Consider the following 27,912-nt stretch of genomic DNA (forward strand, 5'->3'; position numbering starts at 1 on the left):
TGACGCCCCCTAGAGGAGATATGCCTTAAACTTTGAAAAAAAAGTGGATTAATTAATTCTAATTTTGTATGTGTATGTCTCTTTAGTAAATCTCTACATATTGTGTCTTTTTTTAGAAAACCAAAGTCACTTTGTCCTTTGTTAACCTGCTGTTCATTGCACCAGCAGAGTCCTCCCCCTTCATCCCCAACACTGCCTCCCTCCCTCCCTCCCTTCCATCCCTCCCTCTGTTCTTTCGGCTGCTTCACCAGCGCTGCAGGTTGATTCTATTGCCCCTATTTCCTGTCACATGGGTCGGAAACAGGATCCCTGCTTTCTACTATCTGGTCGTGTCTTTGGAGTGTCAGTCTAGCAGTGGCAGTGGAGACCTGTTTTGAAGTTGAGGGACTTTTTATAACGTGGGCCAACAAGTCTCTGCTGCGCAGACCCGGACAGTCTCTGAGTCAGAGAGAGTCAGAGAGAGTCCGGCTCTTTACTCCGCCGGTCTGCGCATCCGTCCGTCAGACTGCGCTTCACCTGAGGCTCACTCCACTCTCTAAACACACCATGGATTCCTGGACAGTCGCCGCTTCTTTCCTTCTCATTGGCTTTATTTCTTCTGCAGCCCTGAGTCATTTCGACACTGGTAAGGAAAACTTTTCTGCTCCGTCTTTTCCTCCGGGAATGCGTTCCGAGGTCGAATGCGCGTGGTGGGAAGCGTCTCCAAAGTCAACTTCCAGCCTTTTAAACCACATTAGCTGAATTACACAAACTCACACGAACTCTGCTCTGACGTATTTTGGTTTGTTTTGAACGATTTCAGTCCCGTGGGAGTCTCTGTTCATAGTTCACGGTCTTGGTTCAAGTCTTACTACGCGTGATCTTTTTTCTCTTCTTCCTCCAAACTTACACGCTGCCTCGAGTTTGCGAGTTTTCGGAGTGAGTCCAAAGCAGAAAAGCCAGGGGAGGTGTTGTGTTTCGACTATAATTGAGTGAGTTAATGAGCAGAGAGACTGGTCCGATCAGATACTTCTCTTACCTCCACACGCCTACTGTGTAAACACATACGATCCAAGCAGCGTGTCCAAAGATAACCGACTGGCAGTCTTAACAAAGTTGATGTTATGAGACGATATACATCGGGATGGAAGGTTACAAATCAGAGTGAGTGTTTGGCTCGATGTCCTCAAAGTCACATTGAGAGCGGTCACAGAGAAGGATGAGATTTTAATCGAAAACAGAAGCTTTTACGCACGGCTCGTAAACGCGTGCAGCGCTGCCAGCCCTGGTCCGTGTTTCTGTTCTGTATCACCTTACGAAAAACCCGAGTTTTCAACACGTTTTTTTTTTCTTTAGAAACTTGATGTTTCATCCTCACATTCTCTCCAGCTTTAGTGGCCTGTTGTCTCCGTGGCCTCCGTCAATCCCCTGAAACACAGCCGAAACTCCCAGCTCAATCATCTGATATCATCCAGTTTAATTTTCCATCCAGATCGAACGATTACGCACGGATGTGTCAGTGTGTGTCTGTGCGAGACTTCAAAGTTACATCCAGAGCTCATTTCCCAGCTGTCCCTGCGGAGAACATTGTCCCGAAACGTGAATATCTAATAGATGACCACACCGACCCAGCATGTACTTGCTGTAATTTGTGCCGCGTTTCATGTATAAGCAGCAAATACCCATGTTTTCCTTTTTAATTTTTTTTGTCTCTTAATTATACCCTTGGATTTCAAATTAGAGGGTCCGCCATCTGGGCTAGTGCGTAAGTACTCTCATGTGTACCTATGTATTAACAAAGTATTTAAAGCAATGGCATTCCCCCTCAAACACGAGAGGGGGAAATGAAGGAGCAAGTTTAGTTGAAGTCAGCTGTGGCACGTTTATTGTACAGTAAAACCGAAATGTTTTTCACCCCGATTGGGGTCAGTGACCTGCCAGTGTGTGTGTGTGTGTGTGTGGGGGGGGGGGGGCTTTATTTGGTCTGTGAGAACTGTAGGGATTGAAGGTAAAGCAGATGCTGGAATCCAAAGGTATCTGAAGTATAAAGTTCAGCTTTGAACCTTTAAAGTGTAAAGTTGACAGTGCTCTTGCCTTACTAAGTCATTGTTTCCCAAACACTGGGTCGCAAGAGATATTTTTGTTTTTGGGATCATCTCGCATCATGTTTCCCGAGTTTACGAATAACGTCTATTGACGTGGGCCGCAAAAGTTTGTGACTTTTGAAATATAGGTCCCCAGAAAAAAAATGTTTAGGAAACACTACTAAATAATCAATACTGTGCTGGTTTGATCCCATGACTTTATGGTGGTAGTTTCAATTGTTTTGTTCCTTCATTCATCTTTCAAACTGAGCAGAATAAGAACATATAACAAGATTAAATAAGGAAGACATTTTATATTCTATATATACATATATTAATATGCAAATATGGTTGTATAATAATGAACTCCTTTACTTTTATTTGTATTATTTTACGCTGAAGGTCTCAAAGGGCCACACAGTAGAAAAGTGGTTTGTGCCAATATGAGTTTTGAAGTGCATTCTCTGTTTGGTTAATGAGGCTAATTGTTAGCAGTTTATTGGCCACTGGTCTCTGTATGTGGCCCTGTGATAGACTGGTGGGTTTGCTAGGGTTGACTCCAGGTGCAGCTACTCTTGCGGATTAAATGCAAGAAGATGAATGACTGAAATAACAAATTAAACCTGCAAAAAGTCAGTCTACAGTCAGTATATGACTTGTCTGTGCTTATTTAGGTCTGTTAACACTGTGGGTGTTCGTGAGTGTGTGTGAATTAAAGGTAAAGCAGAGAAGCTGGGAGTCACATTTTAAACCTTCAGAGATGTTGGTTAAACTTCTCTTCCTCGTGACCACAACTTTTTTTTGTTGTTGCAATTTGCCAGAAGCTGCAGTGAAGTCATCACACAGCCTTTCTTTTTTTTTTTTCCTCTCTAATTGTAAGCCGTCTCACTCAGAAGCTGAGCACAAGGGTATAAGATTTTCTGCCCACATCCAACAGGACAAATCTGTCAGAGAAGATGAATTTGATGCAGCACGCTGTCTGTGGCCATGGTAGAGAATATTGAAACCTAAGGGTAGAGGAAAAGTGGATGTGACAAGCTGAAGGAAAGTTGAAATAACGGAGGAAAACTACTCAGCTCACTCTGGTGCATTCGAATTCTCTTTAGCTGTGGCAACGCTGCAGTTAAAGATAATTCTCTTTGCCTTAGAAAGTCTAGTTATCAGCGTGAGTGTCGGTGTCAGACCAGTCCACGACATATGTGAGATGTAATTAAGAGGTGAAATGTCAACATGTGCGTGAGTGTTAAAAGTTAAAAGGCTGAGTTTCATTGTAACTGACACAGCCAGGTCATGCAGCAGTGTGTTAATGCTCTGCAGAGAGCCATTCATAGAAGCATTTATGACAAAGTCAGAATCAATTACGCTGGAATACTTTCTCTGTCATTGTGCACTGCAGCACTTTATCTCTCTCTCACACACACCTGCACTCACATGCTGGAAGTATATAGACCACAGGTAGGTGAGGCTGAAAGACGACATGTGGATGTGAAGCAGTGAAGTACCCGTGCCTCATATAAAGTACTAAAAATGGGTTCTTTTTCCGTATCCTGCACTTTATCCTCCCGATGCAGGGAGTTCATAAACTGCAGACTTTTATTCATAATGTGCACTTTCTCTTCACCTGAGCTCAGAGGGTTGATTGAAAAGCAACCCCCGCAGACTCCCACATGCTGCTGTGACTCAAAGTGGCCGGCCCTTTGTTCGTTTGGCGGCTGAAGGGGACTTTCACAGAAATGCACACATAAGTGGAAGCTGAAGACTGTCAGAGCTGTCAGAATGAGGCGCAAATGAGCTGTTTTGTAAGATGCTAATAATGCAGGTTGTTGTTGTTAGTAGGGTAAAAATTAGGAAACAACTTGATTAATGCTAGGAAACGGTTTCTGTTACAGCTGCTCCTCCAAAAAAGTTACACAACCCTGCAATCACAAGCCTAATCCTGGAACCACTCATGGTATTAGGGAGTTGTCCTTGTCCGAGTTGTTAATTTAATGTGTTAAGTTGCTGAAGTATAGAGAGATCATGAAGTTCCTAACCTCATACTCTCTGTTCAGTTGTCACTTCAAATATAACTTCAAATTTTGTTCAGCTGTTGTTTGAATTTTTAATGAAATAATGAAGATATTTTGTCTTAATTGTGACAAATCTATGGCTCTTCTAAACCTTAGACTTGTGAAAATGTCTTGAGGAGCTTGCGGAGATTCCTGTCTGAGTATCGATATCTTAGTGCTTTTAAGTTTGTTTACCTTCCCAGTCCTCCACCGTACAATTCTTATTATATAATGATGAAAAAGTGCCTCTGGAGTTGGTTTGGACTGTTTGTTTCATATTTAAATGGAAAGCAGTGAGATTTGGTTGTGTTGAGCTGAGGCTTGAAAGGGCAGGCTCTGACATTTTGGTAACATGGAATGTGGGCTTATTATGTGATTACAGAATACACAGCTGTCAAAAAGATGTTCTGATGGAGGAAACATCAAGTCAGAGCTTTGGTCTTGTGCTCCACCGGGAGAACTTTGGGGAAGATAAAAGTTACCTCACGGGATTCCCCTTCATCTGCAGTCAGGGCCATGTTTAAGTAGACATGAGTGCATGAAATGACTTGTAAGGCCGCACCAAGGGAATGTTACGTGCCTGATCAAACAAAGTTGAATTTGTTCTATTATATCTAGACATTACTGAAGACTGTTAGGCTCTGCACTCTCATTCAATATGGGCATTTAAATTTTAAACACAGTGATGGGCAGATGAACGACAGCATGTGTTTCCATTTCTCCTTCGTGGCTGACCTCCTTACGAGCCGCTGCATAAACTGGCAACTCGCTGTTTCTTCTGGCAACCACCTGTTTTCCTGCTTCCTGTCTAAACACACGATATTGGACATATTGTTACATCCCGGCAAAACGTTTCCGTCAACAATCTGCGGGTACGGAAAGAGCAAGGTGGCCGCATTGTGAACGAAAAATTCCCTTCATTTATCAGTGGCTCACACACGCATTTCATATTTGGCCCAGTCAGCCGTCACAGAGGTCTGACGCCTGACTGATAGAGGTCAGTGGGGCATGGGTGTTGTTGTTTCCAGCTGTTTGGCTGAACATTTCACGTGAGACTTTATGTATGCAACGGTGAATCATTTCCATGATCAATTACAGTTCAAATTGAATCCTTCAAATTAGTCCTTCTAAAACAAGAAGATCACTGGTTGGTCTCCCAGGCTCGTGGTCTTTCTAGCTAGAGTTTTGCTCTACATAGGACCAAGATTTGGAATTAGGACATTTGAAGTCTGACTGCAGGTGTTAATGCATCTTTAAATAGTTGATCGGGGTCCCCACATACTTCTTCCTACATTTCCACATCATACGCCACTAACTGATTAAAAATATATGATGTATATGATATTGGGGATAACTTGTGACCTAAGGCGTGGGTCTGCAACCCATGGCTCCTGTCCAACATGTTGCTCTTCAGCTGGTTTCCATTGGCTTCCTGTTAGATCTTGTACTTAGATTCAAGGTATAGAGAACAAGACTTTCCAGTTCACTTTTATTCAACCGTCAAATAACTATGTGCCGTGGTTACACAGTAAAGATGTAGAAAAAAAAGCCTTCTTGCAAAATGTTTAAAAATCAATAAAAGTTGTCGTTAAAGGCGTTGTTCTTTAATAGTTAAAGAAAAATAGATGCATAAATGCATAAAGGCCACATGATGGCAAATGTTGTTAGAACGTCTTTCCTTTACAGTCAGAAGATTGCTGGTTTGCATGTTCTCCCTGCGTGTGCGTGGGTTTTCTTTGGGTATTCTGGTTTCCTCCCGCAGTCCAGAAACATGGTCATTAGAGGATTAGGTTGATTGGGCACTCTAAATTGACCATAGGTATGAATGTGAGTGTGAATGGTTGTGTGTCTCTATATGTGGCCCTCTGATGGACGGGCGAACTGTCCTGGATGTACCCCACCCACCCTGACTGGCGTTGGTTCCGATCCCATCCCCTATGACTGGGCAGTCCATTCATATACAGTACTTTATCTTCAGATAGAGATGGCGAGAGTCAGTTATTAAAGTCACATTTACCTTTAAAGGGAGGCTCTTGATAATGTGATTTTGTTATTGTATGTTTTGTAAATTCACAACGGTTGAGTAAATGAAAGACGTAACAGTCAGTGACAGTAAAGCAGGGCCTGATGCCTTCAAATTGCATGTTTCGCTCAGGCACCTTTCCAAACCTCGGAGTTATTCTATTAAGGAAATTAGAACCAAACACAATTGGGACACAAAAGCTACAAATTGGAATGTATGACATGTATCACATGTGACCCAGAAGGAATACTGTACTTTCTGTGAATTGTACATATTGCCATGTACCTGTAGAGTACATATACCTGGCATTGTATTACAGGTATACAGTATGTACTTTAAATTAAATCTGCTCTCGAATGTTGAGCCTCCCGAACAATAACAAAACTTAATCTGGCAGACTTAATCTGCCTTTAGCACTGCCTGTGTGTGTGTGTAAGCATCTGCAGTCTCTACAAACTGCTAATTTCCTGCTGGAGATTTTAAAGAGAGGTCATGTCAAGTATCACGTCCATCAATCTCAGCCTTCTCCTTCACCGGTTCGCTGTGTCGTCAGTGAATATAACACAGTTTATGATTGGCTTCTATCAGCCCTTTGAACCTCTAAGACAGTGTGTTCTTTGTGCATACGTGCAACCAGAGAATCGTCTTTATTACAGGATAATGACAGGCCGTCCGCTGCTGTTTGAAGAAACACTAGCCTCTGCTGGCAGAGGTGATCGCGATGGAGCGTCGGGTTTGAGGAGAGACAGTGGGTTCTTAAGGAGTTTAACATAAGGGCTTCACAAAGACTGTGAGGAGTGTCAGAGGGCATTGTGGGAAGAGGGTGCTCCGGGCCTGGGTTTCAGATGTGGGTCCTGTGGTCCTGCACACCACCCCCACCTACCCTGCTTTCCGGTTCAGAGAGATGGAAACCTCTCCCCCCTCTGCTGAGCTTCTGTGCAGCAGAAGCAGGTTCAGACAAACCACTGGGACGGATCCATGTAGTGTAGCACACTGTGTGTGAGTTGTGTGTGTTCTCAAAAGTTGTGATTATGAGATTGTTGAAACCAGCATGACTCTAGGGGCTTTGGAGTGAAAACATTCTGACAAAGTGGGTGTGACTGTCCTGCAGATATGTTTTGGGTTTATCGTCATGTTGGTAACAGACGATGGAGGATTAAGAATTTGGAGATAAGACTGTGACTAGGGTTGTATTTGACACCAAAATATTTAGTTTTAAGTTGTACTTATGACAATAACTGGAGAAACAGTGTAATCTGAAGAAGAAATACAGTTGCCTCGACTCCCTCTATGGTTGCAGTTCTGGAGCCCAGAACCCCAGAACTGCAACCATCAACACCAAGAGAGCCATTTTTGATTGTGTTACCATCAAATAAATGCTGGCACAGTGACTAGTTGTCTGTCCCCAAAACCATGTTGGGTTGCAAAGTAAATCACTTTATGTACAGTCGTGTGGCGACTCTTTGTTTTTGTATTGCAGTTATACAGACTCTGTGGTTTTATGCTGTCAGTATCTGCAGACGGTGCAGAATGCACTGCTGTCCACTCAAAATACCAGCCAATCTTGAGCCGATTTATGAGCCATGAATGATTTTGTTTGGAGAAACAGCTTCACACTTGTCACTTCAAAAACATTATATACAATCCCAAAGGGGAGCAAATGCAAAAAGGCAGAAGAGCGGCATGTGGGTCAGGAGCCACGGGTTGGTTTGCCGAACCCTGCAACCTCTTACCTCTCACTTCTCTGTTGTAGCACGTCTATTTTGTTCCATATTAAACACAACTGCATGCCTTCTGTGTGGCTACAGTAAGTAAATGACAGAAATCATACACCTAACAACATGGTTAAGCCTGATGCAAATGGAGGGACAGGTATTTTTCTTTAGATTTGCTGGAGATGGTTGGCTGAGATACTGCTGTTTATCAGTTGGAAAGATCATCGTGCGGCGGTTGTGTTTACAGCTTACTTTACATTTTTTGTGTGCAGCAGCTTCAAAGGACACGCTCCACGTCTGTTCCCTACCTTGTTTTCGAGCGGTCGTTGGGTGTACGTGTAAACAACTTCTTTGAGCCCCTGTCATATGTTTTGTCCTGCAGCCACCAATTGGGACAATATGCTGGGATCACATGCTCACATTGATATAAACTGGTGCACGAAGGTCTTTCCGAACAAGGACCACCTGCTCTGAAATGGTTACTTTGATCATTTGGACTCTCAGAGTCTGCATAGCGGATGTCAAGGAACACAACTGCATATGGTTTTTGCAACTTTTTTTTTGTAAATGTTTTATTAATTATTTATACTGTATACTTATAACCTGTATTTATAAACCTAACAATAATTGTAAATTATTTACACTGGTGCTCTCCTATCATGCTTACAAAAATGTACATGGTGCAACCATGTACATTTTTAATTACATTTAAATATGAAGAAAAAAAAGTTTTTCTTAATTTGATTTGCATAAATCTCTGATTAAGTCTAGGCAAAAAAAAAAAAGAAAAAAAAAAACAAACAAACAAAAACAACCAAAGCATTAATTTAATATTTCCATAAATTTTCTGTCATACGTTATTGTAGTTTTTATTTGTGTCATTTATTCATTAAAGATTTAATTAGATTTTAATTAACTGCAATACATACTACTGATTTGTGTATTTACAAGCCAAAAGTGCAATTAATCACAAAAAACGTGGCAATTAATTACAATTACAAACTTGAATCCTTGCCCAGTATTACATATAAATTTTTCATTTCTCAGTGAAACATAAACACAAAAACAATCACAGGAAACATGAATCACCTGACAACTTAACTCCTTTTATTAATTAGTTAGTTTTTCTCTGATTTGTTAGTAACTTATCAGGCTCAAAAATTGCCTGATTTTGTTATTGCAAACAAACTCTTTCCTCCCCTTCTGTTGCCTCTGGGCAACATCCAGTCCAATTAATCCACAAACCACATGTAAGAACAACAGGGCTGAACCAGAATTCTGTAGAGTACCAAAAAATGCATTAAAGACATTCAAAAGCCAATGAAAACAATCCTAGAAACAGAGAGAGAGAGAGTACAGAGGTCTGTATAATGTTTAAAAGTAACTAATTCCTAAGTTTGGAGCCAAAAAAGCTGAAACTCCCCAACACTTGGGTCTCGTTCTCAGGATAACATGTAGCCGCTGATCAGGGTGGCGATTCAGGTCAGACGACTAGGGTGGAGCAGGATTATGAAAAAAATAGGTAGTATGCAAACAAGATTATTTTTAAATTAATTATGTCGTGCACAAAGAGTCAATAGAGAGAGATTGACAGAGACGTCGTCATGCCTGTGGGCTTGCGTGAAAGGGTGGATAATAGTGTTTTGAGCAAAGGGAAGCGTGGCCAACCCTATTAATTGTGTTGCAGTTTTTAAGATGATACCGGCCAAAGTATGACGAATTTATATTACAAAGTCCTGGGAAAAAACTCTTTGTTGTAAATGTCAAATGAATGAGCTGTGTTGTGTCTCTTTCTGGCAAATATTTTGCAATATGGTGTCAGCTATTTGGGATTATGGAAAGCAGTGGTAAAGAAAACATGGCCAGCATGGCTGAAAAGATAAAGAATGACAAGAAATACAATACAATATAATTAAAAATGCTAATTGCGCAATCCTTTTCTTCAACACTTTCCCTTTTAATAACTGTATGTATAATAAGTAAATGCATGTAAATAAAATCCACAGTGTAGGACACTTTTTTGGGAGAAATAATAAAAAACAAAATTCAGTAAATATAAATAAAACACAAATAAATAAAAGATAAAAGTAATTGCTCACATTTTAATGCACTTTCACATCATCCTTAAAGATCCTATACATGTGCTTAAAATTTTGGCAATCTACATTTATTAAATTGGTAGAACGTGGAAGCCCATTAAAGTCCAGCACACACAGAAAACATGCCCAGAAATTGTTATTATTGTTTGCAATGTTTAAGAGTTATTTGTAGCCTAAGTTGAAAAAGTTGAGTAATTGATCAAAACTTGAATAATTGCAAACTGCCACCATAATAGCAGGTTAATCCGAGGGCAGCTCAACACACAAGGACAACAGGAAACTAAATATTATCCTACATGCGTTTCATCATCATGTCAATATGTGTCAATGTATTTTTTCTTCCATAGGTCAATTACATTGCAATAAAACTTTGAAATCTGATGTTTTCTCTGACAGGCTAATGAAAATGCACCTACAGTGGGAAGTGGTTCAAATAAATAAAAAATGTAAAGTGGAGCCTTTTGTGGTGCTCATCCAAACTCTCTTGGTCCTAAACCTGTTTTGACTTGTGAAGACTAACTTTTTGTCAAATTCCCCAATATGCTAAATAGAACATGGTGCTGACTCACTGCTGGTAACAGGAGAAGTCTTCCCACTTCTTACTGGTGTACTTCCTGTTGACCTCTGGGTGGTGTCCTGGGCAGGTCGTGTTGCGAGCAACGCCCATGTTCCTCTATGCCGTGGGGCTGGACCGCCCATAAAACCACCAGCCACAAAGATGGAGAAACAGACCTAGTTATTATAAACACAGTCGTGCTTATTATCATGCCACTGTGATCCTCATTCCATGGTGTTCAAAGGCTTCCATTTGTTTGATCAGAGTACGTCTCTCTGTGTCATAGCCCTATCTCCCGCTTGCCCTTTTTTGACTCAGACAGAGTGTAACTCCTTCATGTTCCTCTTACCTTGTGCAAATGACCACCTGCTCTGTGGTTTGCTCAGAGTGACCTAGCATGCAAAGCAGCCGGTGCGATTCCAGCTTCAGGATCTAAAATGGTGAACATGTTGTACGGTCGTTGTGTGACAAGATGATGGATTGGATTGTCGTGTAGAGCAAAAAAAGTTACACAGGAAAATGCCATCCCCAGACAAACGTGTGAGGTTTAGTGTGTCACTCTGGTCGGTGATCCACGGAGGCGGTCCACTAACACAACATGAAATTAAGCTGTCAAGCAACTGCTGGCTGTGTACAACTGTCAAGCTGGAAAGAAATAAACAATGTTTAGGTGGGAGAGTGCACTCATGTGGCCTTAATAGTGGTTTGTGAGGTTTTGTTTCTTAAAGGTCACTCTAGACCAGTCAGAGTATTCTCATGAATGAGCTCTGACATGTTGGTTTTGGACCGGATTGCTGCACAGCAGTGTAATTTCTTGACTTACTCTTTAACAACTTTTTCTTCCCAGACTCTCTACACTGTGTATTCCATGCCCTCATTGGGTTATGGTGACATTTTCGTATGTATGTCCAAACCCCGTGCAGTCACTGACGTGACATTCTCTCAGCTTTTCTGTCTCTGAGTCTATCAGCCTGAGTACACTTGAGGGCTAAATGAAATTGTCAGAGAACAGTAATGAAATACCGTAGAGCCCTATGTTATTCCGTGACTTCTCAAGCAAACAGTTGTTTTCATTATCAAAACTCGATTCGCAGAAATTGGATTTTAAAGGAGGTTTAGTGGCCTCAGGGAGGAAGTGGTCGACGCATGAAAATGTTCCTCGGATATAAGTTTCTAAATTGGTGCTGCGAAAGGTTTACGTGAAATGCTATTCACTCTTCTTTTAAAAATTGTCCTAATATTATAAAACCCAGATTTAAAACCCCCAAACTCTTTCAAAGTGACCTTTCAAAGTGACCTGTCCTCTATTTAAGTTTAGACACTTCTGTTGGGTAACTTTGCTTAGTTTCAGGGAACGTCTTTGTGTTGATGATGTGATGTTTACTTTCTGAGAATTATCTCTATAATCTGATCAAATTAAATCTAACAAAGCTCAACACTCAACTTGTCAACTTGCCTCAGAGATACATGGAGAGAGATTAAGAGACATTTTGTTCTGTTGGTAAAATATAGTGCTTTGCTATTTGCTGTCAACACTCACTCAAGGCTCGTTTCCAAAAGATCTGGAAAAATCATTATTAAACTTTGGTTTGATTTATTCTCTTAAAAACCACTCTGGTTTCCTGTTCCTGTACACCTACGATAAATCTTTTGACATATTATGATTAGGGTGAGCGAGTCATTATCCTTTCTTTGATGCACATATTTACCATGTTCCAATCTCTGCAATGATGATTAGTTGTATGTTTTTACAAAAATCTCCGCAGACTGATTTTCGAGGCAACCTTGTATTTTTGTGGTGTCACATGCAGCCTTGAGTATGAGAAGCAGAACCCTCACCATGATGGGGGAATATTGAATTGCTACTGCATGAGGCATGACCTGTCCGTCGAACTTTAGTTCTTTTTATAATGCAGTTATGGTTGGGCCACATCCACTGAGGTCTGTGCCTCACTGTGGTAGAGTAATGGCAACCACTTTAAATAAATGAAGCGTAATTTTGATGCTGAGCCTCAGGGTCTGGTTTTTGTCCAGTTGCAGCAGTTTGTGGCTAAACAGGCAAATTGTCGCCTCTTCTAGTCGCAGGAAATGCCTACAGACAGGACTAATTTAACGCGGACAAGCAAGTGGACATGGCTTTGCGGACAGGGGCAAATATTTGGACAAGTGGGGAGAGCAGACTTAGCTAAGTGGACAGCAAACAAAGGAACAAAGCCAGTCGGCAGATATAAGATGCCATGACTGAAATGTGCTAGAGCTCAGAGAGCGCAGAACAAAAGCTGGACAGCATGTTTCCATGTAAAAAGCCATGGGAATAGAAGTCCATTAACTTGAGCTGCGATACCGCAGGGATCGGAGCTTAAACAGTTTATAGACTTTGCTTTACAAATGAACAGGAACATCTCGGGCAACTCTCTGCACAAAAACCCTTTGTCCAGCTTGAGCCGCAGAGCTACCGATATCCCATTGCAATGGCTGGCCTTTTGAAAAAGGTCTGAAATGAAGAGATGAAACCCAAGTCAACAAGAGGCCCTGACTTAGTTGTCTGTCCTGGATGGAAGGTGAATACAGCTCCCAAAGGCGAACACAAAACAGACTGGATCGGCAGCAGCCTATGTGGCACCAGCCGTTGACCAGCACCACCGGAGGTGTGGTCACACTCGGCTGATGCCATGTAACAGAATCTGTTGGCCATCAATAGGTCCTCCGTAATGGATCTCCAATGGGATGGCCCCTGTTTTTTTAGCAGCACCGTTTGGTTCAGACTCTTCCCACAGACAAACAAAAGTTTGTAAGAAAAAAAATAAAAGAAGGGGGAAGTAAAAAAATAGATCCCTTTCACCTTTAAATCAGAAATGGGAGCTGTTGGAGCTTTAGCTGTGTCACTCAATAAGCTCTTTGGTAGTTTAACTGATGAACTTTTATAATTTAAAACACTGTATATGTTTGTTGTTTTGATCTTCCGCAATAAATAGAAAATGTTCACAAATGATAATTACAAAACCAGACAAATATGCAACAACAACAACAACAAACTGTAAAACTATCAGCTCGATGAAGTGATTTATACGATTCTTTTCTGGACACACAGATTATGATTTACACACTATAAAAATATATAATCATGTCTCCAAATGTTGCGTGAAAACACCACCGACACCATCTGCTGTTTACGTACAAAGATAAATACTTGTCATATTTGACCTGTTGGCAATTATGTCCAAATAAGGTCGCTGGAGATTTCAGTGGATGCAGATGGTGGTGTCAGTCAAAAATGAGTTTGTTGAAATTACTGCTTGAAACTTACTGAGTAAATGTGCAGATATTTGATGTACACATTACAGTTGATGAAGAGTTACTTTATTCAGTTTATTCAACTACAGTAAGGAAACTTCTGTATAGTAAAGATTTATAATTTTATAAAACCATTTACTTATTAATTATTTACAGTATACTTATTATTTAAAAATTAATTATTAGAATTTTTGTCAATTCTGTCAAAATATGACAATAAATCCATCGGTAAATTTGGGTTGTATCGACAAATCGGCCGGTAGTTATACGATAATTTAAAAGAACTATAAACTGTAAGAAAGATAAAAGTCAGATGAGCCTGAAGCAGAATAGATCACCCCCCCCCTCACCCCTCCTCCCACCCTCCTTAATTAAATGTCTGTGATTTACTCATTACCCAAATTTAATTTAGTGTCACATTTGACTGCTGGCAGGAAATCCACACGAGGAAATAACTCATCAAAACTGCACAGCAATAAAGAAAAATGTCTTCAAAATGGCAGGAGAGGAGCAGTCTGTCAGAACAAAGTTCTGTACTTTCAACAAAGATTTTCAGTCCCTCCTGCCTCGTAGATGATAACCATTGAAGAAAAGAACAGCGTGGTAGGGTCATGGATCTGAAATACTAATTAAGAACTGTTGTTGCTCATTAGATCCTTCATTAAAAAAAATACACCGAACCACTTGAGATTTGTTAACTATTGTATTGAATCCAATGGGTCCCAAAATGGGGTGCACAAACCACCGACACTTTGTCCTCGTGAGGACATTTAGCAGGTCCTACAAAGAGAGAGGGCATTTTGAGATCCAGGATTTTTTTATTACAAGACAAGGCAATGGTTCTTAAACTTTTTTGGTCATTGCCCACTTTGAACAAGGGGGGATTTCCAAGCTTCACCTGGACCCGTCGCCCCAACAGAAATCTCGACAAATTGCTTTTCAAATTTATTGAACACCTGAACCTTGAAAATGTCCTTCAGTTTGTTGCCCACCCCCTTTGCATTTTTCCGTTCCCTGGGGCTCACCCCACACTTTGAGTACCACTGGTATAAGGCAGTGTTTTCCAAACTTTTTTTCTGGGGACCCATATTTTAAAAGTCACAAACCTTCGTGACCCAAGTCAATAGACATTATTCGTAAACTCCTGGGAAACCTGATCTGAGACAATCCCCCTCACCCCCCCAAAAAAACAAAACAAACTCTTGCGACACACCAGAGGGTCGCGACCCAGTCTTTGGGAAACGGTGGTGAAAGGCAGCCATATGTAATATATGAGGTTGGAATAAAGGGACTGGGTCTATACTAAAAAAAAAAAAAACAAAAAAAAAAAACAAGTTTGTGTGTGTGTGTGTGTGTGAGGGAGGTGGCATGTTACACACATACCCCTGTAACAGGCCTAACAAAACGTCAGACCAAACCAAACCACATATAATTTTCATTCCTGAAATACCAGATAACCTGAGCACAAACAGAGCGATAGAAAACAGGTGTGTTTAGCAAAAAATCCGTCCCCCTGTTTTCAGGGTTCGCCTTACTCTAACACACTGTAGCAGCAGCAGCAGCACTGAAGGAGTCTTAGTGAAAACAATATGTGCCGGGCGAGAGGTCTGTGTGGATCTGACGTCTTTTTCTGAGCGGCGCTACATTTGTACCACTGGAGGAACATGAAACATGAAAATAATGGAGTCAGGCAGGAGACGAGCTCCGAGTGTATGAACCTCACTGCTTATATAACACTGCTGCGGATTGATTACTGCTTTGAACCATTGTGGGAAGAAGAGTGCAGGAATTGAATGACATGTGCACTTAAACATAAACACGTGTGTGACTGTTGACTCCTTCGGTGGGCGGATATCTCCAGTCCCCTGATGAGTGGGTGAAAATGGTATTGCCACAATGACACTGGTCCTACCATCGGATAAACAAAGGATTCAATGTACATAACTGTGCGTATTTGTGTGTCGCAGGTATACCTATACTAGTGGGGACAGTTTTTTTTAGAAACGTACCATGGGTTCAGAGACACATTGCTTTCGGGGACATTTTGCAGGTCCTCACAGTAGTAGTAGTAGCCCTGTAAAACCAGATATAAAAAAAACCCTCTAAACTAACTTTGATGCTAAATTTCTCTAACTTATATGTTAATATAACAAAATAAAAAAGTGCCATATAGTTTATTTATAAGATTCTTTTTCTATATTATGTGAGGCGTTTATTTTTCTAACAACAATGATCACTTTAGAAATAACAAATTTCCTCCATAGCATTTTGAAAAACAGAACACTTTCTGTTTTCCTCTCTGAATCTTTTGTAGCAAATATGATACAGATGGTTTTATTGGGGTTAATGTTCAACATTTAGTTTGCATTTATCTTGAAGGATTCAAATTAGGGCTAGGTTGCAGTTAGGGTTAGAGATTAAAGTTAGGCATATATTTGTAATATTTGAGTTACGGTCTAGGGAATGCATTATGTAATATATAAAGTGCTCAAAAAAAACTCTGCGTGAGTGTGTGTTTTCTGCCTTCACTCTCCATTAGTTTCATCCCTAAATCCTTTTCATTCTTACCGGAAGTAAATGTGGAGAAAGGGGGATTAATACATGTCTTGTCACTTCTTGCTTATGTCGGGTCATCTGATAGCGTGCAATGTCTGGGGCCCATTTTATTTATTTATTTATTTTTAAAGAAAAGTTCAGAGAGAGTCATGTCAGTCTTTGAACACCTCTGTGTAGCAGTTTTTAGCTACGATGCACCATAGATCTTCTGTTTATCAAAGGCCGAGGGCAATGTGAAAGCCATATGGGGATGTGTGGTTTTCTTGCATTAGTTTTTGTCTCTGAAGCCCTGCATCAGTTTTTTGTTTGTTTTTAAACCATCCCAGCATGCAGCTGCATCACAAAGCTGCTCTGGAATGTAACCAGTACCTCAAGCCCCTGTCATTAGAGATGCAATGTGTACACGCCATTAATTTGACAAACCTGTGCTTTGTCGGTCCTGCCTATGTCAAAGAGAAATGTTTAAAAAAAATCCAATTGTTCACTTCACTGGTGTAATGTGCAAGAAGGAGAAAATGAGTGCCTGGGTTAACAATCTGTCGGATCATAAAACTGGTCTTTGTTCCACCCCGGGCTCGCACTGCCTCTCTTCTCTTCTTTACTTTTTGTTTTTTCTTGCCTCGTCTTATACCCCTTCCTGGATTCTCAACCATCTCCTCTAATTTGCAGGTTGGTTTAATTTAAAATGAATCAATCTCTCTCTCAACTGAAGACCCTCAGTTCATCGTGGCTACACTCAAGATTCTGTTTTCAATCTTTACTCTGATTTCAGAGATGGTTTCGAGCATGTGCAATAATACTGGGGATCACGCCCTCCATTTCTTTTCACTGTGTTAAAAATTGTAGGTTTATATATTTGAGGATGATAAATGAGGAGGTTTTTAATCTTGTTTGAATATTCAGCCCCTTTTGGGCAGATGTCAAGAAAGGCTTCAAATCTGGATGTTGGTGCCAAATGGGAGGCAACGGAACATGGCATACCATCTACTCTCCTGTCAGGATGGTTGGCAGATCTACAATGTTGACATTTTCCAGAAGGTTCTCTCCTTTGGATGACAGCCTGTGCTTCAGTGATCTTTACATCTATGTTAGGAATTTAACGTCCACTGCACCCATCTATGATGATTAACCAAGCAAAATCAAAAAACATTCTGTCCTGCTCCAGTGTTGTCCAGTAACAAAAGCCAAAGTACCTTTTCCCCCGTTTGTGCAGAGTTTCAAATATCATCCTGGGCTGTTTTTAAAAGGCCTGAAAAGACCTTCATTCTGCCTACTTTGATATGCCCGATGGTCAAAACGCATAAATATGGTTAAAAAAGCAGGCTGTAATGTCAGGAAATAGAAAGCTTTTATGGTTTCCATATCTGCAGCGTCAAATAAATTTGTGTCTGGCAGTGTGTGAAACCCACCACAGGCTACAGCAGATTAGACTCTTTCCATTTCAGAGCCAAATAATAGGGTCGCACTAGAATGAGACAGGTCTCTGTTTTATGGGTGCTACCCAGCAACTTTGGCAGTGAGTCTTGTGAGTCTGTGGCTGCAGTGGTGGTGAATGGAGATGGAGGCTATTTTTGGAGTCATTGAACCTGACTTAGTTTAGGGGCTAACACCTACAACAAACCCGTGAGAAGTGAATTGTAAAATCCTCATTGTCAGCAGATTTAAATACTGGGGTGGAATCTGTTCTCATTTCGTGGCACTTTTTCACCTAGTAGAAAACTTGAGAGAAGAATCATAGGGAAACGTGTGGGTCTTCAATTTCCAAATGTCCTCATCTGAGAGCCATTGCTTCTGTTTGGTCATATCACATTTAGTTTCAGGCCTGATAATTAGAATATTTATATGATCTGGATAACATGGGTAACACTGGCTTCCTGTAATTTTCTTAAGACTGATGTGGTATTGGTGTGGAAATAGATTCTGTTAGAGAGAGAACCAAACCCCCCCCCAGCCCCCAACCCTACCTCACCCCATAAGATAACTCACTAACCCACTGCATCTGGCCTGGTATTTCCTGGCCTTGGCCTCTGTTCTTACTGAACTGACATTAATGAACACCACAACTGTAATGACTACCAGGACACCATGAAGAGGAAACACATTGTGAATGATCATATATAACCTGTAATCACTGTCATTTTTTGCAGTTGATAGGTCTCTAAAACCTTGAAGAAAATCTAGTTTGTCTTGTTTCTTGTTCCAACCAGTATTTTTGTGACCATTAACTCTTTTTTATAAGCTCCTTTGGTGTAATATTTACAAATATTTAAAGGAAATATTTCCCTCACACATGTTGCTGTCCCCAAAGCTCAGAGTCTATAATAATGTAAGAAGGAAGTTCTTTCTGCGGGTCCTCTATGAGTTCACACTTTATGAACGTCTGTAATTATCACTAGTTTTCGTCCCTTACAAAAACACAACTAATCAAAGCTCCTCTGTGACCTGGCAATACATTTTAAAGAAGACATTTTTTTTTTCTAATCTTGAGGTTTTTTCCCTCCTGTTTGTTCTTGCAATCACACAACCAAGACCTCCTCCAGTTCCTTCACCGCTTGTCTCAGAGCATCAAATGCATTTGAAGTTGCAATGTGGGAATCATTAACCACAAATCTCAACAAATATAATAACAGGGCTATTAGCCTGTTGTCATTCGTCCTCTACTCTTTCACTGTTTTTTTCCTGTTATTTCTGGGTTGGCGCTTGGTTTTTTGGAGTGCAGGGCTTGGTCAAGGGCGAGTCCTCCTCTTCCTCTTTTCTATTTGTAGATCTGCATGTATTTTATAGGAGGCTTTCCCCCTCCTTCTCGACTTTCATGCGGTAGTGGTTCTGTTTCCCATCATGGCCACTGATGAAACCACACGAAAGCCCAAGCCCATGTGACGTGAGCGCAACAGTTGCTTGGTGACAAGGAAAAGGGGTGTGACGTGGGGGCTGGGCGTGATCAAGAGTTTGAAGCGGAGATGGTCCCATTGGCAGATAAGCTCTTCACTTGTCCTAGGACAAGGGTAAAATTCCCATATCCACCCATCTCAACATAAATTTCCTTTTTAGCTTAGTAGATGTGTGGCCGTCCGCAGGACTCTTAAATGGTCCATTCATCTTTACGATGGCCTCACTTATCTATGAGTCCTTACAGATCGTCTACTTACTATTCCCACCACAAGCAAATGATGCTGAGAAACCACACGGAGCAACCCACTCCCATCACTTGTATGGCAAAATGCTGCCATATATACCATCTCGACCTGGATTGCTAACTTGGCCGCAGGAAGACTGCCAGCAGTGGTTTGTTCCAGGCAGACCATGGGCAGACAAGCTCGGCTTCATCCTAAAACTCCATAGCAAAGTTTTTAAAGAATAAGAAAAAAAGTCTCTGCATCTAGCTCTTTTTTCCAGATACGTGTTTTGAGCAGCAGCACAGCATAGTGCCACTTCCTTTTGTGCAAATTGTCATTCTTTTTGAAGCGATATTTGAAGGCAGTTAACTCATTTGGGTTGCACTTGGTTGCCCTGTCCTTACATGATGTTATTCTCTCTGACTTGGGCCATTACAGTTGAGTTCTTTGGGGGAGTGACTCATGCTTCAGCTTGTGCTGCTGCCAAACTCTCAGTAGCAGTGTTTCCTTCTCTTTCCTCTGCTGCAGTGGCTGCCAGCCTTCAGAACAGATGCAAATGCTTTGAAAAATTCATCGTGACTCCAAGCTAATCTAATCAGTTTATATTGTACTATACTGTGTATTTACAAACGCTTTATTTCTGAAAGTCTCGAGATCATCTGGAGCTCTCAAGATAGAGCTTTCAGAGTGGAAATGTGTATTATTAAACATTCTTCTGCCCTCCGAGTGACAAAATTTGCATTTTACATTCTTACTGCTCCCTCGTGTCCGGGTGACAAGAGCCTGGACCTTTTAGAAACACTATTAAGCTGTTTTTCCAACTGCCTCAGCCACTCTCACATGAATTTATGATCAGAGGGGTTGATATCCTCGCTAGTCCCGGTGGTCGGGTGTTTTTTTTTGAAAAAAAAAAAAAAAAAAAAGAGTAGGGACCCATTTACAGACAATAGAGTGGCATCATAAAAGCAGGAACCTGACACTCTACTGCCGTTGAACTCTTGTCAGCCAGATTATGTTAACTGATCTTAATGCTTAACTGATCAACACGGCAAAAAAAAAAAAAACTTTATCTAAAAAAGAAAAAAAAGAACTCATAGAACACAAACCTTTGCTGAGGAGGCTGTGTTTCCCACAGTGTCAGTAACATCTCTGTGTCATGAGGTTAACAAATGTAATAAATAAGTAAATTAATCTGGTTTGAGAAGTCTTTCTTGGACATAAGCAGAAACATGAATCGAAAAAAAAACACATCAAAAGGATTGTGTTCTTTGCAGTGACAAAAAAACAAACAAACAGACAAACACAACCCTAAACATAACGACCTTGGGTAAAGTAATTAAATGTCTGCTCTAACCATTAACTCAGTATTGGCTGACAGATCACAAACAGTGAGAGCCTGTAGGTTTCACAAACATGTATTAGATAGATCAATAGATAGATAGATAGCTTGATCAATCGATTGATTGATAAATAGATGTCTTCTTGAACCACGTTACAGTGATCAGTTACTAGATGTGTACCATAAATAATGAATCTTTGATAGGTTTATACAAATCTCTCAAATAAGTAAATGACAGCATGTCAGCAATTACAGATGTTGTTAAGCTTCACAGTATTAGACACAGTAGTTTCATTCAAGAAATTGTGACTTGTAAATGGGTTGAAATTGGCTGACAGAAAAGACCGAGGCAGAAGAGGAGAGAAGGTTAGAGAGAGGAAGTTGAACTCCAAAGAAATGAAGAAAGAGCCTCGGAGCACAGCTGGCTCACCAAGCAATATAATTACTGTCATATTGCGATGCATTAGCTCATACTCGGCCCAGTTTGACTTGATGAAAGGGGCCGGTCATCGGCCAACCGCATACACTCTGGGCAACAAGACCCCGAGCAGAAATGAGGTTTTCCTTTTGTTTATTGAAGTTTCATTGAGAGACATACAGTACATATGGATGCAGTTTTTAAAAACTCACCGTGTTTTAATCTTTCTAGATTTCATATGTATACTCACTTTACGATACGTGGACCGTGTAAATGTGCACATGTTTCTAAAATAAAATATTGATTTGTTTATTTCCTGTCTTTGTACATGGACGCATGTCTATATTTTCCACAGGAACTGTGTGTGAATGATATTATTGTTCGAGAAAGAGTTTCAGTAGCCCACTGGTCACATTTCAAGATGTCATAACAATTCCACATGACAATGTATCGAAACTTCTTTTACTAGTTGATGACTTTTATGACTTTTACTAGTCATCAACTTAATGGGGTAATATATACATATACATATACATATTCATATACATATACATATACATATACATATACATACATATATGTATGTATAAATATACACATATATGTATATATGTAAATATATATATACACATATATTTACATTTATATATAAATATATATATATTCACAAACACATATATGTACATAAACAAAAATATACATATATACAGTATTAAAGGTATACACACGGGCAGTGATAGCTTGAAATATTCCTGTTCCCTTGAATTCCCTCATTTTTATGTCAAAGTCAGTGAATGTTTGCTTTCCCCCCACATCTAGGAGGCGTTTGTTTTCTCTCTCTTTTTCTTTGTACGTGTGTTGATATTGATTGAAACAATACTTTGATTGATCTTTCCTTAACACTGCGAGCACAGTTTCTAATTAATTATGTCTGGGCACAATCACCGAGTCCAGACTCTCCATGAAGCAGGTCACGTATTACAAGTGTTTGATTTTCTGTTTAATACACATCTACTAATAGTATGCATCAGTTTCTGATTTAGTTTATTTTTTCCCAAAATTTATTTGTTTCATGTCTCTGTTTACAGAGTGTTATACAGCCAATGGAGAGGACTACAGGGGGCTCCAGAACCAGACTAGTCTGTATGGAGGGAAACCCTGTCTCTTCTGGAATGAGACCTTCCAGCACCCGTACAATACGCTCAAGTACCCCAACGGGGAGGGCGGATTAGGCAGCCACAACTATTGCAGGTAAGCAGGATTTGTTTTAATTAGAATTTTCCATAGTTTATTCACAAATTAATTTGTTTTTTTGACATCTTATAAACATGGGAGTCGACCAATGTGTTAGGGCCATATGTTGTGCAGAAATTACTAAATTTTTGGGGTGTATTTAGTTACTGAGCGGATCGACGTACTGTGGTGGTAACTCAATTTGACAGTGGATATCTCAATTATTATATATATAAATCAAAGGATATCAAGGATTTCTCACAGGGGTTTAAAGCTGATTGTGGAATTTAAAGGTCAGTTATGTCCACCAGTATTTGCTTTGACACATTTTGGCTGCATTCCTTTTTGCCTGCTGATTTCCAAATCTTCATGGTAGGTCTTGGGTGAAATACTAGAAGGTAACTGTACTGACGTAAGTTCGATGTATCAGAGAAGTTGTAGTTTCATGATAATGAATGAACTAATGAGTTAGTCAACAGTTCAACCACATCTGTAATGTAGTACTGAATAGTAGTAGTAGTAGTAGTAATAAAGTGAAATAAAAAAAATACTGTATGTGTAGTTTTGTTATGCCTTTAATCCGGTCATATCTGATGTGATAATTATAATTAACTCTAGCTGTAGCAAAGTTTTATTTTGGTCCTGCCACATCCAGAGGACTCGTATACTTAACAATATTTAGCATTTCACAAGAAACAAATTACAACCCACAGTGCAAAAGTATAATGTGTAGTTGAATGTTTTATTTTTGTCTTTCATGTGGTGTTCATTCTAACATCTGTGTTCTATTTTCAATATCCACCCGAGCTCGCTCATTTGCCAAGAGGTAAATAAGAACATCGATTCAGGATAGGTACTCAGACCCATTATTAAATCGGACCCTGAAGCAATCATAAAAAAAACTGCAGTAAACTTTGTTTTTATTGGTTGAGCTCTCTGGTCAGGACAAAAAAAAAAAGCTCAGGAAAAACTTCAAAAATTCTTGCACATTTCAAATATTCTTGATCTGTTACCGATTAAGATTTTTGTCTGTGCTGCATTTTACTGGTCTTGATCCTGGAGGGGGTTCTGTGTTACATCTAATATGCACACGTGCACCACACTGACAGTGAAAAAAAAGAAGAAAAGATTGAATAACTATTTTTTTCTAATAACTAATGTTTAGAGACTTCTGTTGGTCGGAGTTGCAGCTGAGACGCAACGTTCAATCAAGTCCACTTGTTAAACAAATGGGGGTTGACACTCTTACGGATAATCTGATGAAAAATAGCTTTTTTTGCCAAAAGCTTCAAGCAAAACAAAAAAAAACAAAAAAACCCAACAATATTCCTTCTTCATTTTCATTTGTTTTTCTGGGCCTTGAATTGAATGGATATGGATAAGAGTTAAATTAAAGTTTTCCTGTAAGTGGGGATTTCATTCATTTGCACCGTTCTGCAGTAATCGTTAGCATTGGCTGCCTTGAAGAACAGCATTACTTAATTAAAAAGTCAGTTTTACTTCATAGTGAATATTCAAAATCCTGACCAGCGACTCAAATTAAAAGGGTGTTTGTTTGGGTGTTTGTTCTGATAATATTCTTATGCGATAGAGATCGATGGAGAATTAATATTTCATTGCTGTCGCTCGAAATATGCTGCATGTCATCACAAGGGCGAAAACCCAGCTGCGAAAATAAATCTACATCCTCCATCACCGACACTTTAAAAGGACACTGTCGATTAAAGGTGTAAAAGAAAACCCTCTCCGTCCATCATTCACAGTCCAAGTCTGACATTCCGCATTGTGTGCACAACTGTCAGACATTTCATGTGTTTGCGGGGAGCCACACTCTTCCGTGACGCTGTTCAGCTTCACCAAAACAGCCAAAACAGTGGCTTGGCTCAGACGTCCAGGCCTTAAGAAACAGAACACCCCTGTCCTCCTCAGCCCAAGTCATGGTTGTAAACTCATAACACAGCAATGCTTTGAAGTGGCAACGGTCAGATTTGTTGTTTTTTTTTTCCCTTCCCTGAATTGGTTGACAAATCTGAACATTGAACTGAGGCTTGAAGCCAAAATCTGAACAAGAACCATTTTAAAGTGACACTGTCTCAGATTTGCTTTGTTAAGCGTCGTTTCTGTTCGGACAGAGGAATTTCTATCACACAGCGTAACTACTCTCAGGCTCGGGCTCAGACACCCTCCTTGTGAAGAGTCACCAATCAGCAGTGCTGTGGGACCACCACTCCATTGTGGAAAGATGAAGAAGGGCATTTATGGCATGTCTGCACAAGGTCAAGAATGTGTGCATGTGTTTGTCACGTGTGTGTGTGTGTTGCCTTGTGCACATATTGGAGGAAATGCCCCGGACATTGTTGCATGATTTGAATTGCAAATTTGCCTTTTTTACATGAAGGGTATTTTGCAATTAAAATTTGGTTTAGGATATTTTCTTAACACCCCCTCTGACCTCCCACCAACAGGCTCCCCATGCAGTCACCGACTTGATATGATGTGATAATGTTCAGCTTGCATTAATTTCTGACTACTACAATTCTCAGACAGCATGTACTGCACGTCCCACAAACACGCTGTGGACCAATGAGATTAAAGTTGAGGCCCGAAAACAAGATGTCAATGCAAATCCAGAAATAACTGCCATCTCAATTTGATCACAGAGCACTTAACACCCATCAGATGGGGGGAAGTGGAGGATTACAAACCCACTTCCCTTTCCATCACTTCCTCTTTCATGGCGGTGATTTAGTTTGAGAGGGCACCCGCAGTGGTGCTGGGAGGAAAAGCCCAAACAGCCACCACATTTCATCTTTATAGCCTGTTGTAAAACCCCAGTGAAAATCAGGACAGAATGGTAAGGGTTGGAAATGTCACATTATTTCCCCACAAAAAGGAGCGAAAGGCCTCGAGAAAAGGACAAAGGGGGCCGGTGTTTGAGCCAAAACTCACTTCATATGAAGAAATTACGTTACTCATCGTCTGTAAGATTCCATTCAGATACATATTACATCATGTACTACCAGTAAATACAGTTAATGAGATGGGACCTCAACTTCCCTGTCATTTAGCATTGTACCATTTCAACCAAGCCACTGTTCAGAATCCAAGAACCTTCCTGACCTTTAATGATTTCCTTCGCACACTAATGGAATTTCTGATTTATTTTATTGTATTGGTACCAGAGTGTGAAGACGTGCCACAGTTCAGTGCCTAGTCATTTCCAAACTATTTATATGCAAGAGTGTGTTCTGTAGAATTTATGAGCATCCACTATGGCTAATGCTTTCCTCTAACGCAGATAAGATTATGGCAACGCCAGAGTGGAGTTAAAGTTCATCGTTCTGGAATTTCCATAATGTGAGATGCAAATCGGATGTCAGAGCATCGCAGATAAATGTTGTCTGTTTACATTATAGGGCCTACGTGCTGCTCAGTTGAAGAACAGAATTTCGCTTTACATCACACAACCAGTGCATTTGTGAAGGGATTTTTTAGAGCTGTTTATGCAGAATTTGAACAGTGCCATTTAGTGATGGGAAGACCAACTCTTTTTACTGATCCAGATCTTTGACTCTCGAACAGTAAAAATGAACGAATCATTCCAATCATTTTACAGCAGGTGGCGCTGGAGCCCTATTGTGGGTGTTGTAAAGAAGGCTGCGGTTCTTCGACACTAAATTTGTTGAAAATCTAAATATATATAGACGGATGCTGAGAATGATTTCACTCAACGAGTGATGCATTCACAGAGAGTGATTCGTGAGCGAGTGATTTCTGGGTTTAATATGAACGAATCTTTCTAATGACTCGGGAGTCACGAGTCGTATAAAAGCTTTGTTCATGTTGAACGAATCACTCGCGAATGGCACATCATGTGCCATTTGTTAGCTATCCATCCAACCATCCATTCTAATCTGTTTATCCGTTACCGGGTCGCGGGGGCAGCAGTCTCTATGACCGCCACCCAAATCACACTGCACCGTACCAACCCCCCCTCAACCTTCCTGCAGGTGGTGAGTCCACTAGAAGGTACCAACCACCGGAATTCGATCTTGTCCAGGAGGTGAACCCTGGGGTTCCACACCAATGACAGAGACATTGCCTCTGGGCCAAAGCACCACCATTTGTTAACTAGCTTTTCTATTATTTCATCATAATTATCTGCATTTCTCAAAATAAATAAAACAATCATGTACTTCTGCATAATCATAAGGAGTCATAACATCCTTAAGACTAATATTAATATTGGCTTCGATGTCATAGCGTCTGCCTGGGATTGTGTTGCCCCTTGATTTATTATTGCTGTTGGAGAAATAGTTGAGTTAAAATGTGTTTTAAATATTCTGCCAGCTTTCATTGATTTAGCGTGTTTGGTCGGGGGCGGAACTCTTGAGGCTCTGACAGGACATCGTAGAGGCATGTCTGAGATGTCAGAAGCATGTCTGGTGCAAAATAGAAGTGTCTCAGCTTATGAGATGTAAGTGGACAGACCAACAGATGTTTATCTCCTTGATCCTTTTCAGTGTTGGGGGGCACTAGATCCCCAAACAACTTCATATTTACTTTTCATCTTTGAAAGGTATGTTGACATTTAAGTCTTTGATTAAAATTAAATTTACAAAATAAACAATGCTTTCTAGGCTGCTGGAGGAAGGCAAAGTAACCCTGCAGGCCCTTTTCCACTGTTGTTTACCTTAGCCTTCGACCTACACCTAAACTATGTAGAAGCTATTCAACAACCATCTCATTCACAAATGGCAATAAGGTGCACAATGGACATTCAAGTGGGTGAGTTTAATAGCATTGAAAGATTTTTTTTTTTTTTTTTTTGAATGTTTTATTTTTGAAGTTGCTCCTCCCTGGTTACACAGTCTCATCTTTCCAGTGTCTTGGTAACCATGAATTGTTTGTATTGTGATAATTTTATCAGAAACACCCTGTATTGAAAAAGCCGGAAAAAAAGACGTCAACTGGGACTTAAGTTAACGTTAGCAGATGCAGCTGCGGTGAATAATAAAAAATTATTAATCGCCACTTTACTCGTCAAAGACGCGACTTTGAGAAAGAGAATATCTTAGATTGATGGGAAATAAAAAGCACGATGATCGCCAATAGATTTACCGTAGGTGAAAAACATCTTTTGTAAATGTGTCTGTGGCCTTCGTGAAGGGACAACAGTGGTGTGATTTACAGCCACACATGACACAGGAACATTGTGACCTCGTATTTTGCACCAGTGGACCGTGAGGGAACAACAATAGACAGTAGACTATACATATCGGGCTACAAACTAACAAGCCTTTCTTTTCAATGCTTGCATTCATGCTGCGCAACAGAAGGCAGCAGTTTGCATGCTAAATCATCCAAGTCAATTAAAGAGTCTCCTCTCAGGCTGTAAATTGCCAGACTCTGATCTGCTGTTGACCTCAAATCCCGATCCAGACAAGCCTCT

At 40.3% G+C, this 27,912-nt stretch overlaps 1 protein-coding gene across 2 annotated transcripts in view; it reads left to right on the forward strand.

Annotated features, from left to right (window-relative positions):
• The first annotated feature begins 235 nt into the window (after window positions 1–235).
• kremen1 (kringle containing transmembrane protein 1) overlaps window positions 236–27,912 on the forward strand; it is a 61,640-nt gene continuing 33,963 nt past the window's right edge. For both annotated transcript variants that reach the window (XM_017043027.2, XM_008336268.2), the window contains exons 1-2: window positions 236–625; window positions 22,316–22,478. In XM_017043027.2, coding sequence (XP_016898516.1) covers window positions 547–625; window positions 22,316–22,478 — 242 coding nt within the window. In that variant the 5' untranslated portion in view covers window positions 236–546. The remainder of the gene's footprint in view (window positions 626–22,315; window positions 22,479–27,912) is intronic.

This window comes from Cynoglossus semilaevis, chromosome Z, assembly GCF_000523025.1.
Source record: "Cynoglossus semilaevis isolate Cse_v1.0 chromosome Z, Cse_v1.0, whole genome shotgun sequence".
In the NCBI taxonomy this organism is placed as follows: domain Eukaryota; kingdom Metazoa; phylum Chordata; class Actinopteri; order Pleuronectiformes; family Cynoglossidae; genus Cynoglossus; species Cynoglossus semilaevis.